Source organism: Cebus imitator, unplaced genomic scaffold (genome assembly GCF_001604975.1).
Source record: "Cebus imitator isolate Cc_AM_T3 unplaced genomic scaffold, Cebus_imitator-1.0 Scaffold77, whole genome shotgun sequence".
Lineage (NCBI taxonomy): Eukaryota > Metazoa > Chordata > Mammalia > Primates > Cebidae > Cebus > Cebus imitator.
In genome coordinates, this window is record NW_016107392.1 from 5,874,351 (window position 1) to 5,891,171 (window position 16,821).

Below are 16,821 nucleotides of genomic sequence, written 5' to 3' on the forward strand. Positions count from 1 at the left end.
CTACTCAGGAGGCTGAGGCAGGAGAATTGCCTGAACCCAGGAGGCGGAGGTTGCAGTGAGCCGAGATCGCGCCATTGCACTCCAGCCTGGGTAACAAGAGCGAAACTCCATCTCAAAAAAAAAAAAATGATGACAAGATGCAATTACTATGAAGAGAACTGCTTGTCTGTCTCTCAGCTGACCTTTTCAGTCTCTACCAGGAAGGTGACTGTTGAGAGTTCCATTTGAATATTTAGGTATAATTTTTTATTTGAGATGGAGTTTTGCTCTTGTCCCCCAGGCTGGAGTGCAGTGGCGTGATCTCGGCTCACTGCAACCTCCTTCTCCTGGGTTCAGATGAGTCTCCTCCTTCAACCTCTCTAGTAGCTGGGATTACAGGCGCCCACCACCACACATGGCTAATTTTTGTGTTTTTAGTAGAGATGGAGTTTCACCATGTTGGCCACTCTGGTCTCAAACTCCTGACCTGAGGTGATCCACCCGCTTTGGCCTCCCAAAGTGCTGGCATTACAGGCATGAGCCACCATGCCCTGCAGGTATGGTTTTTTAAATGGCATAGATTCAATTTAAAATATATGTATATAAGTAGAGAGTTTATTTGAGCCAAGTTTTAGGGCTATAAGCTAGAAGCATAGATTCAAGTTTGCCCTGAATATATGCTTCCCACGAATTCAATTCTATCTTGATTTATTACTTAAACTATTTAACAGAAAATACTGAAATACAGGCTGGGCGTGGTGGCTCACGCCTGTAATCCTAGCACTTTGGAAGGCCAAGGCAGGCGGATCATGAGGTCAGGAGATGGAGACCATCCTGGCTAATACTGTGAAACCCCATCTCTGATAAAAATACAAAGAGCTAGCCAGGTGTGGTGGCATGCGTCTGTAGTCCCAGCTACTCGGGAGGCTGAGGCAGGAGAATTGCTTGAACCCGGGAGGCGGAGGTTGCAGTGAGCTGAGATTGTGCCGCTGCACTCCAGCCTGGGTGACAGAGCGAGACTCTGTCTCAGAAAAAAAGAAAAAAGAAAAAAAATAATGAAATATGACTACATATGGGTTATTGCATATCATTTTCCAAAGAAAGTAACAAACTCTCTTCTCCTTGTGAGTAGAAACGTCTAAATGCTCTAGTCAGGCCAGGTGTTGTGGCTCACACCTGTAATCCCAGCATTTTGGGAGGCTAAGGCAGGTGGATCACCTGAGGTCAGGAGTTCAGGACCAGCCTGGCCAACACGGTAAAACCCAGTCTTTACTAAAAATACAAAAAATTATTCTGAAGCCACTTCAAGTGCTAAAAAAGAATTTTAAAAAATACAAAAAATTAGTCAGGCATGGTGGTGTGTGCCTCTAGTCCCAGCTACTCAGGGAGCTGAGGCAGGAAAATTGCCTAAACCTGGGAGACAGAGGTTGCAGTGAGCCAAGATCATACCGTTACACTCCAGCCTGGGCAATAAGAGTGAAACTCCATCTCAAAAAAAAAAAAAAAATAAATTCTCTAGTTAATCTGTACTTTGAAACTGAATATTTACTGTCCCATTTCATCACCGTGTGGGTACTCCATGAAGTCAAGACATGAAGACAAGCTTTACTGTAGGAAATAGTAGCCTCTTAAAATTAAGAGAGTGATATGGGTTTTAGCATCAAACTATTAATCTCTTGAACTTCTGTCCAAGTACTAACCAGGCCTGACCCTGCTTAGCTTCCAAGATCAGACGAGCTCGGGCTCATTCAGGGTGTTATGGCCATAGACACAAACTGTTAACCTCTGATGCTTATGAATATTATGCTATCTCTAGCCAAGGCAATTTTTTTCACCCGATCATAGTTCCTTTTTTTGTTGTTGTTTTGAGATGGAGTCTTGCTCTGTTGCCCAGGCTGGAGTGCAGTGGAATGTTCTTGGCTCATTGCAACCTCCATTTCCCAGGTTCAAGCAGTTCTCTGCCTCGGCTTCCTGGGTAGCTGGAATTACAGACGCCTGCCACCATGCCTGGCTAATTTTTGTATTTTTAGTAGAGATGGGGTTTTACCATCTTGGCCAGGCTGGTCTTGAACTCCTTACCTTGAGATCCACTTGCCTTGGCCTCCTAAAGTGCTGGGATTACAGGTATGAGCCACCTTGCCCAGCCAGTTCCTGATTTTTCTTAGAACAAAAATAAAGTCTAATGAGCTCTGTCATTCTGTCAAAAAGTAATTTCAGAGCGAGGGGCACAGTCATACACACCTGTAGTCCCAGCTACTCAGGAGGCTGAGGTGTGAGGATTGCTTGAGTCCAGGAGTTCAAGACCAGCATGGTCAACATAGTGAGACCCCATCTCTAAATTTTTTTTTTTGATGTTTAAGGAAATTTAGCGTTAGGCTAAGACATAAGCAGTAATCTGTTTTCACTATTTGAGTTTGAAGTTTGCATGTTTCAGGGAAAATCTGCAACTGGTAAATTGAAAACAATTTAGTAGTAACAAGAGTTTTGGCAGTTCCAGGGAGACTCTGTCTTTCTCAGTCAGCAGATCCAGGGCAATTCAGAAAGCTTCTGTGTGGGTCTGGGCGTGGTGACTCACACTCCGTAATCCCAGCACTTTGGGAGGCTGAGGCGAGTGGATCATCTGAGGTCAGGAATTCGAGACCAGCCTGGCCAACATGGTGAAACCCCATCTCTACTACAAAAATAAAAACATTAACCAGGTGTGGTGGCACCCACCTGTAATCCCAGCTACTAAGGAGGCTGAGGCAGGAGAATCTCTTGAACCCGGGAGGCAGAGGTTTGCAGTGAGCTGAGATTGCACCACTGCACTCCAGCCTGGGCAACAAGAGTGAAATTCTGTCCACCCCAAAAAAAAAAGAAAAAAAAAGAAACCTTCTGTGTGATACTATAGCCCTGTCCTGAAAGTATTTGTTCTCTGTGAACTGTCTTCATGTTTGTAATTTCCTTCCTGATTTTTGACTTGTACCAACTAGGTATGTTATAATGTGTAATTTTTCTTTTTATGGTGGTTGAAACTTGAAGTTTTTTACTTGGCTCCTCTGTAGTGCTTGACAGAAGACAAGATCAGTCTTCTCCTACACCTACTTGAAGATGAACTTGATCACCGAACTGATGAGAGGAAAACTACAACCAAATTAGGCTCAGACATCCAAGTCCACGTCACTGCCTGTATTCTCTCTGTGTGTGGCTGGGCATGTAGGTGAGTCAGCGAATTTTGCCAGGAGACAGGAACTATGACAACAGCATTACACCCATATATATCAGTCCCTAATCATATTTAGAAATCACATGGTGTTTCCCGTGAGAAAAAGAGACAAAGAGAAACTGGTTGAGGGGTGGCAGCAGGGAGAATGGGTAATAATAATTAGTAACAAAACCAGAATTGGAATTCAGGAATTCTTGGTGTTACAGCTGAACTTTGTTTCTTCTGCTGTTGCTTCTCAACTGGGAATTTGTATTCTATAAACAGTGAAGCTCCTTTTTAAAAATAGAAAATAAGCTCTTTTCTATTTTTAAGAAGGAAAAATAGGAAGTTCTTTTCTATTTTTAGAAAGGAAGAAAAATCCGCTTAATTGGTAAAAACTACCATAGGAAACACCAGCTGGAGTCCTCAAGGCCCCCATGTTGCTATTTCCATTCCAGCTGCTCAATTTGGTAGAGACTTCCACTGTCCTTAATCTACCAAAGAGAACATATTTAAAATAAATCAAGATTGTTTCTGACAGTAAATAAATCTTGATTTATTTTAAATATGCTCTCTTTGATAGATTAAGGAATGTTTTTTGTGTAAAGGGAAAAGGTTTAAGGAGGGACAGGAGAAACTTTTAAAATATAAGGTTTCAGGAGGGACAGGAGAAACTTTTAAAATATGCCTGCAAAACAGTCTCACCATAGAGAGCACACTAAGAACCCTAGGTCTTTCTATGTATGAGAGATGACGAAGCATGAAGCTGGGGTCCTGAGACTGGAGCACAAAGGCTCTGACAGGACATGGTTCCCGTCCACTGGACTGTTCCGGAAATTGGATGAGATAAAACATACTCGCAAGATATTACACTTCGTCATTTGGAATTGTGACACTTTGAGAAAACTCTCTTTCTTTTTCATTCCTGTCTAGTTCCTCTTTGGAACCCATGCAGCTCTCCCTGATAACATGTTCTCAGTGTATGAGGAAGGTGGGACTTTGGGGCTTCCAGCAGATTGAGTCGTCCATAACTGATCTGGACACATCGTTTGGCCTGACCAGCTCCCCTATTCCAGGCCTTGAGGGGCGGCCAGAGCGCTTCCCTCTGGTGCCTGAATCTCCTCGGAGGATGATGACCCGGAGCCAGGATGCCACTTTCTCCCCAGGCTCAGAGCAGGTATGCACTTAACTTGTTTGGGGTGGACTTTTTTTTTTTTTTCTTTAAACTGTCCTCTGAAGTGAATGAATTGAACTGGGGTAGACTTTGAAACAACATTCTTGGCAAAAATGTTGTTGCTAGAAAGTTGGAAATTAATTTAGTGAGATAGGCTTCACTTTGCACTACACTGGTTACAATGCCACGTGGTGTTTCTGGTCACTAATGGAGAAGCTAAATTCAACCAGATGCGGTGGCTCATGCCGTAATCCCAGCACTTTGGGAGGCTGAAGCAGGCAGACCACTTGAGGTTAGGAGTTTGAGACCACCATGGGCAGTATGGTGAAATCTTGTCTCTATGAAAAATACAGAAATTAGCCAGGCGTGATGGCAGGTGCCTGTAGTCCCAGCCACTTGGTAGGCTGAGGCGGAGAATCACTTGAACCGGGAGGCAGAGGTTGCAGTGAGCGGAAATCACCCTGCTGCACTCCAGCCTTGGTAACAGAGCAAGACTCTGTCTCAAGAAAAAAAGATTAAAGAAAGAAGTATTTCTGACCATGATCATTAATATCATTTTTGTACTTCCATTATCTCCCCTTTCCTTCAGGCTGAAAAGAGCCCTGGTCCCATTGTCTCTCGAACTCGGAGCTGGGACTCCTCCAGTCCTGTTGACCGTCCTGAGCCAGAGGCTGCTAGCCCCACCACCAGAACCCGCCCAGTGACCCGAAGCATGGGAACAGGTGACACCCCTGGCCTGGAGGTACCATCTAGCCCCCTTCGGAAAGCCAAGCGAGCTCGCCTCTGCTCCTCCAGCAGTTCGGTGAGTCCACCTCGCATGTAGCAGTGGCTGAGCATAGACAGCATGTTGAGATTTCCCTGGGCAGCATGGAGAAGCAGGCATGAGCCCTTCCGTGGTCCAATGCAAAAAGTAGACCATGTGAATAAGTTTAAAGTTGGGTGACCAAAGGGGAAAAATGTCAGTCATTTGCTCCTTTGGGGTAGCTTCTGGAGAAATAATAGATATCTCAGGCAAATGGAACAGCAGTGTGATACGGGGACAAACCTGATAAGGCAGTGGTCCCCAACCTTTTTGGCACCAGGGACCGTTTTCGTGAAGACCATTTTTCCACGTACTGGAGTTGAGAGGATGGTTTCGGGATGATACAAGCACATTACATATATTGTGCACTTTTTATACAATGAAGTAGTTATACAGCTCACCATAATATAGAATCAGTGGGAACCCTGAGCTTGTTTTCCTGCAAGTAGATAATCTCATCTGGATGTGATGGGAGACAGTGACAGATCATCAGGTGTCAGACTCTCATAAGGAGCTGGCAGCCTAGATCCCTCGAATGTGCAATTTACAGTAGGGTTCCTGCTCCTATGAGAGTCTAATGCCGCTGCCGATCTGACAGGAGGTGGAGCTTAGGCAGTAATGCAAAGGATGTGGAGTGGCTGTAAATACAGAGGAAGCTTTTCTTGCCCGGCTGCTGCTCACCTCCTGTACGGCCAGGTCCCCGTCCATGGCCTGGGGGTGGGGTATCCCCTATCCCTTGTGATAAGGTATAGTTTGTTTAACATGAAAGGAGTGAAAAAATAAGGAAAATATCTCAGCAGAGTTTAAAGGAGAGCATAAACACTTGAAGTATGGGTAGTTGTGACATTCTGGATTTGATGACTAATAGCAGTGCCTCCCTGAACTTACATAGCATCTGCTCATGATCGCTATTTCTCTTCCTCCTTCCTCAGGACACATCTTCCCGAAGCTTCTTTGATCCCACCTCTCAGCATAGAGACTGGTGCCCTTGGGTGAATATCACACTTGGCAAAGAAAGCAGGGAGAATGGTGGAACTGAACCAGATGCCAGCGACCCAGCAGAGCCAGGCTGGAAGGCAGTGCTGACCATCTTGTTGGCCCACAAACAGTCTAGCCAGCCAGCTGAAACAGACTCTGTGGTGAGATAAGTCACTACCTTGTGTGTGGACAGCCCTTGCTGTTTATGGGAGGAGGAGCAGATGCTGGTCCTATAATTAGCACCCTGCCTGCCCTCAGCTTTCATATGTCAAGTTATTTGGGGTTTTTTGTTTGTTTGTTTGTTTGTTTGTTTGTTTGTGAGAGGGAGTTTTGCTCTTACTGCCCAGGCTGGCGCACACTGGTGTGATCTCTGTCACTGCAACCCCTGCCTCCTGGGTTCAAGTGAGTCTCCTGCCTCAGCCTCCCAGGTAGCTGGGATTACAGGCATGCACCACCACGCCCAGCTAGTTTTTTTTTCCTTTTTTTTCTTTTTCCTTCAAACTACACAAAGATGTTTTTGTTTTTTTTGAGACGGAGTTTTGCTCTTTCGCCCAGGCTAGAGTACAGTGGCGCAATCTCAGCTGACTGCAACCTTCTGGTTCCAGAAGCTATTGCAACCTTTTGCAATTGCTTTTGGTTCCAAGCAATTCTCTTGCCTCAGCCTCCCGAGTAGCTGGGATTACAGGTACCCGTCACCATGCCCGGCTAATTTTTGTATTTTTAGTAGAGACGGGGTTTCACCATGTTGGCCGGGCTGGTCTCAAACTTCTGACCTCATGATCCACCCACCTCAGCCTCCCAAAGTGCTGGGATTACAGGCGTGAACCACCGCACCCGGCTAATAGGTCAAGTTAGACTCATTTTGCTTTCATGCTAGGGAATAGGTGTAGAACCGATTTGTCTTTCTGCACTTTAGCATGTGGCATTCCATCAAGTTCTGATAAATTCTTTTGTTCTCTTAAATTGAATGACTCCAAGTAGAAAAGGAGTACAGAAACAAAAATAGCTGAATAGGCAGCTGCTCCAGCCTCATGTTGCAGACAGCTGCTTTTTCTTTCAGTTGCTGTCACTTGCACCTGGCCAGTTAACTTAGCTGTTTGGAGCACCGGACTCTGACACCAAGATGATGGCTTCATTCTGCACACCGACCACATTACTTTACTCTGTTCCACAGCCCAGACTGTGACTCTACTAGCCATTGCAGCCATGACTGCTGTGGGTTACAATTGTGGGTGTCAACTGAGAAGAAAAGTCAAGTTTCCTGTGTGTAAAGACTGGAAGTGATAGGCTGGGCAATATGGAATCCTGAAAACTGGGTCTCTCCTTGGCTGGCTCACTCCCAGATTTTCCTTGTAGCTGGTAACAAATTCTGACCTCTATAACTTTCAAGGACAAAGTAAAATAATGCTTGTCATCAGATATTTATGAGCAGCATTCCTGAATTCATGGTTTTCTAGGGTTACAGGATTCCACTGGAGGGAACTATAGTAATGCTAAAAGCCCAAAGTGTGTATTAGTACGCTTAGTAAATATACTGGTGAAGGTTTTCCAAGTTTTCACAGAAAACTTGGCAGTTTTTAGTAAGACTCCTCTGTCATTGCCATACTAAAAAGAAAGCCCATGGGGTTTTGCTTTTGTTTTTGGGTGGGACGTTGGCCTCATAACTGGCCATGGATTCCAGGACTTCTTTTTTTTTTTTTTTTTTTTTTTTTTTTTTTTTGGTAGTGTGTCTTTTAACCTTCTGACAGCTGCTGCATCTGGAAGCTAGAAAGCTTAATGAGGTTGTGTGGTAAAGGATTCTGATGTTCGAGAAAAAGTGTATACTGAGGCTGGGCTTAGTGGCTCACACCTGTGATCCCAACACTGGGATGCCAAGGCAGGCGGATCACCTAAGGTCAGCAGTTCGAGACCAGCCTGGCCAACATGGCGAATCCCCGTCTCTACTAAAAATCCAAAAATCATTAGTTGGGTGTGGTGGCACATGCCTGTAATGCCAGCCACTCGGGAGGCTGAGGCAGGAGAATCTCTTGAACCCAGGAGGTGGAGTTTGCAGTGAGCTGAGATCATGCCATCGCACTCCAGTCTGGGCAACAAGAGCAAAATTCCATCTCAAAAAAGAAAAGAAAAGAAAAAAATTAGCCAGCCTGGTGGTGTGTACTTGTAATCCCAGCTACTCCAGAGGCTGAGACAGGAGAATCACTTCAGCCTAGGAGGCGGAGGTTGCAGTGAGCCGAGATCGTGCCACTATACATCAGCCTGGGCAGCAGAGTAAGACTCCCTTTCAAAAAAGGAAGAGGATAGATTTTTTAAAAACTATGAAAGTGTCATATGAGAAACTGGAGGTAACTGTGGATCATCTTGCTAGACATTCTTTGTACTCTTACGGAGACCCTTCATGCATGGAATATTTGCTCTTTATTTTGATTCTCAAAGGCAGACATGGTATGTGCCTGTAGTCCCAGCTACTGGAGAGACTGAGGCAGGAGAATCATTTGAGCCCAGGAGGTGGAGGCTGCAGTGAGCCAAGAATGTGCCATAACCTGGGCAACAGAGCGAGACTTTCAAGTGGTCTGATTCACCAAGAGCTTTTATCTCCTAATGAATTACTTTGTCTCCCTTTACCACCATTTCTCAGAATCTCAGAGCATTTCACAGACATGATCAGATGGCAGTGAGATTCTTCCTATTATTAGCACTGCTGGCTAAAACAAAGCTGTGAAGACCAAGGGCAAGGCTTAAACTCACAGGAGTCATTCAACTCTGTTTTTATTACTTGGCCTTGGTTTATACTGTTCACTTCAGCTAGGCCTCACATTAGTATAAATACTTATTCACAAGAATAAGTATTTATAATGAACTAGGGCCAATTCAGCATCATGAGTGAAAAACCAGTGCTAAACGTGATGCACCAACAGTGAGTCAGAAGTGCCACCCTCAAGTACAAAGAGGAGGACAGATACAGATGCCTGAAGGGAGGATATGAGCAGGGTCTTAGAGGCTCAGGGTGTGTTAACAGGAGTCTGACAGTAGAACCCCAGCCCCTTGATCTTTAGTCTGACTTTAGGTATATGTTATGTACGGCACACTACAAAGTGAATTTTTATTCAGTCCTAGACATGTCTAGATCATGTGGGAGACATGGTCTATCCTTTGCCTCTATAAAAGAATATTATCACTAATAATAAGCTTTTCTACCTACAGAGCCTCTGTGAGAAATCAAGGAAAGTATTCCGAATATTTCGGCAGTGGGAATCTCTGTGCTCGTCCTGAAGATATTCCAGCCCCTTCTGGAGACAGCTGGAATGAGAGTGACTCTTTGAAAAATGAAGGCCAAGTTCCTTTTGGTCAGCTGACGCTAAGTTTTTCCTGTTCTGGGTTAATCATAAGGACCGCCTGTTGTTGCAAAGGCTGTGAGTGTCAACCATCTGCATCTGGCTGAGGGAGACCAGATGTCGTCACTTTCAGGATGTGGCGGGGTAAGGACAGCAAGCCTGGTTGTGTTGAAGGAGTGTGGGGTTATCTGACTAGCGGGAGGACCAAGGACCTGACCACCCATTTCAGCATCTTCAATGTGGGGCAGTGTTCTGAGGACTCTTCTATCCCAGAAGTATGTCAGTGTGTGTTAATAAAATCTTTGCTAAGATTCTCATTGTTGGAGAACTGTTTTCCCCCTTACCTTGTGGGTTGGTTTTCAGATTTGCTCCACAGTAGCTGCGAAAACAGCCACGTGCCACCACACCCAGCTAATTTTTGTATTTTTAGTAGAGACAGGGTTTCACCATGTTGGCCAGGATGGTCTCAATCTCTTGACCTTGTGATCCACCCGCCTCAGCCACCCAAAGTGCTGGGATTACAGGCGTGAGCCACCATGCCCAGCCCAGTTTTTAATTTATACTTCCCCCAAAAGTATTTATACTTATTTAAAATAGACAAGACTCCACATTTTTTGTTTTTATATGTATTTTAAAATCTTAGGCTGGGAATGGTGGCTCACACCTGTAATCTCAGCACTTTGGGAGGCTGAGGTGAGCAGATTACATGAGTTCAGTAGTTGGAGACCAGTCTGACCAACATGGCAAAACCCCATCTCTACTAAAAATACAAAAATTAGCTGGGTGTGGTGGTGTGCGCCTGTAATACCAACTACTTGGGAGGCAGAGGCAGGAGAATCTCTGGAACCCGGGAGGTGAGGCTGCAGTGAGCCAAGATCACACCATTGCACTCCAGCCTCAGCGTCAGAGCAAGAGTTCATGTCAAAAAATAAAATCATAAATGGAAGCAGAGGTCTATAATGCCAACACTTTGGGAGGCTGAGGCAGGAGGATCACTAGAGTCTAGGAATTCAAGACCAGCCTGGGTAACACAGAAAAACCCTGTCTTACAAAAAATACAAATAAATTAGTGAGGCATGGTGGCTTTCGCCTGTAGTCTCAGCTACTCAGGAAGCTGAGCTAGGAGGATCTCTTGAGCCCAGAAATGCAGACTGCCGTGAGCTGAGATGACGCCACTGCACTCACTCCAGTCTGGGCAACAGAGTAAGACCCTGTCTCAAAAATAAATATGTAAATAGAAATAAAAATAAATGGAAGCAGATTGAGATAGACTTTGTGTAATTCAAGAAATATTATTTTCTGTGTGTGAGGCACTGTGCTATAGATGAATGACTACCTAGTTTCTACCCCTAAAAAGTTTATAGTCCAGGCCAGAAGACACACCAGTATATAAACATCACACAGGGCAAACTACTAAATGCTGTAGTCTAGGAGAGGCATAAAACAGGAAGAAGTTAATGCTCATGTATCATTGGGAAGAACTTTGAGGAAGGCATAGATTTGAGCTGGACCTTGGAGATGAGTGGGAGATGTAGGCTTCATGAGAACAGGGACTTTGTCCTGGTTTTTTTTGTTTTTTTTTTTATTAAACAGTCTCCCTCTGTCGCCCAGGCTGGAGTTGTGCCATCTTGGCTCACTGCAGCCTCCACCTCCTGGGCTCAAGCAATTCTCCTGCCTCAGCCTCTGGAGTAACTGGGATTGCAGGCACCTGCTACCACACCTGGCTAATTTTTGTATTTTTAGTAGAGATGGGGTTTCACCATGTTGGCCAGATTGGTCTCAAACTCCTGACCTCAGGTAATCCGCCCACCTCGGCTTTCAAAGTGCTGGGATTACAGGCATGAGCCACCATGCTTGGCCTTGTCCTGGTTTTAATCTCAACCAGGACAAGGCCAAGCATGGTGGCTCATGAAATAGTGCCTGACATGTCATAGACCCTCAGTTAAAAATACGCACATCCGAGTTGGAGGGAGCATTGTAAGCAAATGAGCAGCATGTAGCATATGTTCTAGAAAGGGCAGGTGTTCTGTTTTGGCTAGAACTTTGCACTGAGTAGAAAAGAAAGGAAAACAAAATGGAAGTTGGGCCAGATTAGAGTCTTGTATGTTATACTAAGGAGTCTGGACTAGATTCTGTAAGGAAAGAGAAACTCTTAAAGAATATTTGAGGCCGGGCGCGGTGGCTCAAGCCTGTAATCCCAGCACTTTGGGAGGCCGAGGCGGGTGGATCACGAGGTCAAGAGATCGAGACCATCCTGGTCAACATGGTGAAACCCCGTCTCTACTAAAACTACAAAAAATTAGCTGGGCATGGTGGCACGTGCCTGTAATCCCAGCTACTCAGGAGGCTGAGGCAGGAGAATTGCCTGAACCCAGGAGGCGGAGGTTGCGGTGAGCCGAGATCGCGCCATTGCACTCCAGCCTGGGTAACAAGAGCGAAACCCCCTCTCAAAAAAAAAAAAAAACAAAGAATATTTGAGCAGGAGAGTGACGTTTGTGCTTTGGAAGAGAATTCTGGTGTCTGAATAGCCTGCATTAGGGAAGACAAGGCTTTAAGGGAGGTGTGAGGGCAGTGGCCATGGCAGTTGCAATGGGGCAGAATTGCATAGAAATGTCAGCAATGACTTCATGAATGGTTTTGGGCATGAGGAAGAGGGAAGAATCAGAGATGACCTTCAGGTTGAGGCCTAACCAAGACAGAGAACCCCTCAGATGTTGATGGATGATAATAGTTTTTTACTCTTAACTTACTGAATTCAGTTACATATGAAGACATCTGTCTAGAAATAGAGTTCAGGAGAGGATTCGTTGTGTTGGAGAAATCAAAGATTGTTGTTTCAAATGCTTAAAATCAGCTGGGAGTGGTGGCACACGCCTGTAGTTTCAGCTACTTACAAGGCTGAAGCGGGAGGATTGCCTGAGCCCAGGAGTTTTAAGACTAGCCTAGGTGGCACAGAGGACCTCATCTTCAAAAAAAAAAAAGCTTAGGATCTATAGAGCCATGTAGAGTGAAGCTCTCAACCTTGCCTTCTCATGAGACATCTTAATGCTATCTCTTTAACAGCATGAGTTCAAGTCTACATGTCAGCGTCTCTGGAGAATACGCTACTAAACTGGAATGAGCGTGCTTTCAAACATACCCATTCCAGCTTAGTAGTGTCATGGGGTGTTCTCAGATGGGACAGCACATGAGCTTCCTTTTCCAAAGCATCTGTTCTCTTCCACACCCCAGGACATGCCTGTAACTCCAGGCTCTTATTCATTCGTCTCGTGGTTTGTTCCCACAAAAGTTTTAGTTTCACCTTTCAAGGAACCCAGTCTTCCCGATTTGATTCTTTATTTGAATTTTTTTTTCTTTCTTTTTTTTTTTTCTGAGACAGAGTCTCCAGGCTGGAGTGCAGTGGTGCAGTCTTGGCTCGCAACAACCTCTGCCTTCCGGGTTCAAGCGATTCTCCTGCCTCAGTCTCCCTAGTAGCCGGGATTACAGGATTACTTTGCCCAGCTGATTTTTGTATTGTTGGTAGAGGGGTTTCGCCATGTTGGCCAGGCTGATCTCAAACTCCTGACTTAAAGTGATCCACCTGCCTCAGCCTCCCAAAGTGCTGTGATTACAGGTGTGAGCCACTGCACCTGGCTTGATTTTTTTTTTCTTTTGTTAGATTCCTTTAAAGAAGATAATTGCCTGAAATTTCATTTTTGTTACTTAACTATCCACAAAGGTAGCATAAGTCAACATTGTAAGGAATTTTTTCTCTTGTATTAGCCACATTAGGTAGATTATGAGAATCCTATGTGATTTCTGTGTTAATTTGTCTCCCGCTAGTAAATAGAACTTCAGCTCCCTCCTCCCCATCTCCCAGACCAACACCTTTTGCAGAGCTTGGTGTCAGTGATCAGGACAGGTGGTGGCATTTTGAAGCACCCTTGCCATTCCAGATTATTCATACCCCATTATATGGACAGCCCCCCAACTGTCGGATTTACCTTTCACTAATTTTCTCCACTAAATCCTCTAGGATTCTGTGTTGCAACAGAGGTTGCATTTCCCATCCAAGTAGATTCTGTTTTTACTGAGAAGACTGATGCTCAAAGACATGTAGTAACTAGTGTCATATAACTAGGATGAGGCAGAGCTGCACTGAAATCCGTCTTTCCCAGCCTTCTGTTCTTTCCATTATGATACAGCTGGGACTATCTTCCAAGCACTGTGAGGCCGTGATTTTCTTTCCCAAGCTCAAAGTTGAGATCTGCCTCTCACAGTAGAAAGGAATATCTTGCAGCCCCTCATGGGATACTAGTGCCCAGAACAGAGTCTTTTTTCCTGGCCCCTTTTTGATTTTGGCCAACTTTTTTTTTTTTTTTTTGAGACGGAGTTTCACTCTTGTTACCCAGGCTGGAGTGCAATGGCGCGATCTCGGCTCACTGCAACGTCCACCTCCTGAGTTCAAGCAATTCTCCTGCCTCAGCCTCCCAAGTAGCTGGGACTACAGGTGTGTGCCACCATGCCCAGCTAATTTTTGTATTTTTAGTAGAGACAGGGTTTCACCTTGTTGACCAGGATGGTCTCGATCTCTTGACCTCGTGATCTACCCGCCTCGGCCTCCCAAAGTGCTGGGATTATAGGCATGAGCCACCACATGCCCTCAAGTGAATAGACTTAACAGGTGGCGCATTCTTATTCTCTTTGCTGTTTGGGGGCTTTCCTAACTTACACTCTTCTGGTTATGGCTGCCTGAGAGCCGCCTCTGAATCCCTTCCATCCTATTCCATCTTAGCAACAAAAACAGCTGCACGCTCAGCTTGACCAATGACAAAAGCACAAACACTTCCTTCTCCTCAGTTTTCCTTTCAACGTTTAGTTTTATTCTCATGCTAGGTTTTCTTTGGCTTTCTATAGCTACCATCTTGGTGAGTTGGCCCATGCCCTCAAGTGAATGCTGCATTTAAACCCTTTAATTAGAGACCATTCATTCAATCTGTACGCCATACTGTCTTTTCTCTCATTGCTCCTTAGCTACAGGTGTGGTGGTTATTGTTTTTCTTGCCACAGTGCCTCTCTAGGTGAACTGAGTTGTGTAGCTGAAGCCAATTAGGAAGAGAGGGAAACAGAAACACACAAAGGTGTCTGTGTAGGAAAGGTAGGTGATAGAGATTTGGTCACTTATCCAGAGATTATCCAACAAGTCAGATCATTATAGTAACTCTCTTCAGCTTTCTGTACTCACTTCTATTAGCTATCTGTTGATATCCCAATAAGCAGATATGGAGGAAAACTGTTTCCCATAGTGGATCAGTCACAGCTCTCAAAGGGATGGTAGTAGGAACAGAAAATGTGAATCGTGGAAGGGACGCAAGATTCACCTCCAAGGCCATCATAGTTCTCGTGGGGAAGCCAGGATCACAAAGACAAGAAAACTCTTCTTAGCCTCTGTGTCCACTTCTTAGCCAGTGTTGTCCAACCTAACTAGAGCCAAAAGAGAAGAAGGAAAGGCACATAAGAATACCTGGATGGCACGGTGGGTTTTGAGCCAATCAGAAGTGATAGCAACGCCAGGTGCAGTGCCTCACGCCTATAGTCCCAGCGCTTTGGGAGACCGAGGTCAGCAGATCACTTGAGGTCAGGAGTTTGATACCAGCCTGGCCAATGTGGTGAAACCCCATCTCTACTAAAAATACAAAAATTAGCCAGGCATGGTGGCAGGTGCCTATAGTCCCAGCTACTCAGAGGCTGAGGCAGGAGAATCACTTGAACCGGGAGGCAAAGGTTCTGGTGAGCCAAGATCGTGCCACTGCACTTCAGCCTGGGTGACAGAATGAGACTGTGTCTCCAAAAAAAAAGAAGTGATAGCAAAGCCAAAGCCAAGACTGCGGCTGGAGTCTGCCTCCTACTGATATGTGGGGGACCAGTCTTGAGCAGGAGAACCTTTGAAACTTGATTTTACTAATACTGCAAATAGCTATCACTAAGTACAGATTGTTTGCCAGGCACTGGTCTAAGCATTTTATCTTATTTAAGCCTCATAGCAGTCCTATGAGGTAGGTATAATTACTGTCCCATTTTGCCAAATGAGGAAACAAAAGCATAAGTTAATTACTTTGTCCAGGGTCACACAGCCCTGAACAAAGTGAAGGCTGGGATTCAAACTCAGTCCATCTGCCTCCAAAGCAGCCACTACCGCCTGCCTTTAACCAAGGATATAGTTATTCGTTCATGACGATGTTTATGTGGGTTTTCTGTTTGCTTTTGTTCTGAGACATTCTTGCACTGTTGCCCAGGCTGGAATGCAATGCTGTGATCTTGGCTCACTGCAACCCCTGCCTCCCTGGTTCAAATGATTCTCTTGCCTCGGCCTCCCGAGTAGCTGGGACTACAGGTGCCCGCCACCATGACCGGCTAATTTTTGAATTTTGTTTTGTTTTGTTTTTGAGACAGGATCTCACTCTGTCACCCAGACTGGAGTGTAATGGCATGATCTCGGCTCACTGCAACCTCTACCTCCCAGGCTCAAGCGATTTTCCTTCCTCAGCCTCCTGAGGAGCTGAGATTACAGGCGTGTGCCACTACCACCTGACTAATTTTTGTGTCTTTAATAGAGATAGGGTTTCACCGCGTTAGCCAGTCTTGAACTCCTGACCTCAATGATCCACCTGCCTTGGCCTCCCAAAGTGCTAGGATTACAGGCATGAGCCACCACCGCACCTGAGACCTTTCTTCTATAGATCCAGAGAAAGCAGATGTCAAGGGAAATGCAATTTATTAGCTATTAAGTGATAAGAAAATCTCCCCTCCTAACGATTATGCCATCTCCCAGGTCTCCAAGAGCTGGGGCAAGTCACTGTAGCCGACTTGAGAAGCAAGTTCAGGTATGAGGCCACTTTGGGAGGACAAGGCGGGCAGACTGTTTGAGCCCAGGAGCAAGACCAGAGTAGACAACATAGGGAACCCCCGTCTCTACAAAAAAAAAAGTACAAAAATTAGGAAGGCATTGGCCAGGTGCGGTGGTTCACGAAGTCAGGAGATTGAGATTGTCCTGGTCAACATGGTGAAACCCCGTCTCTATTAAAATATTAAAAAATTAGCTGGGTGTGGTGGCACGTGCCTGTAGTCCCAGCTACTCAGGTGGCTAAGGCAGGGGAATCTCTTGAACCCGGGAGGTGGAAGTTGCAGTGAGCCTAGATCATGCCACTGCACTCCAGCCTAGGCGACAGAGCAAGGCTCCGTCTCAAAAAAAAAAAAAAAGCCAGGTGTGGTAGCATTCGCCTGTAGTCCCAGCTACTAAGGAGGTTGAGGTGGGAGGATCACTTAAGCCTAGGAAGTTAAGGCTGCAATGAGCTGTGATCTCACCACTGCCCTGCAGCCTGGGTGACCAAGC

At 45.3% G+C, this 16,821-nt stretch overlaps 1 protein-coding gene across 1 annotated transcript in view; it reads left to right on the forward strand.

Annotated features, from left to right (window-relative positions):
• Positions 1-9,766, forward strand: part of ZC3HC1 (zinc finger C3HC-type containing 1) — a 27,273-nt gene extending 17,507 nt beyond the window's left edge. The window contains exons 3-8 of the mRNA XM_037740018.1: positions 2,497-2,530; positions 3,024-3,178; positions 4,097-4,340; positions 4,927-5,139; positions 6,072-6,278; positions 9,319-9,766. Coding sequence (XP_037595946.1) covers positions 2,497-2,530; positions 3,024-3,178; positions 4,097-4,340; positions 4,927-5,139; positions 6,072-6,278; positions 9,319-9,387 — 922 coding nt within the window. The 3' untranslated portion in view covers positions 9,388-9,766. The remainder of the gene's footprint in view (positions 1-2,496; positions 2,531-3,023; positions 3,179-4,096; positions 4,341-4,926; positions 5,140-6,071; positions 6,279-9,318) is intronic.
• The last annotated feature ends 7,055 nt before the right edge of the window (positions 9,767-16,821 follow it).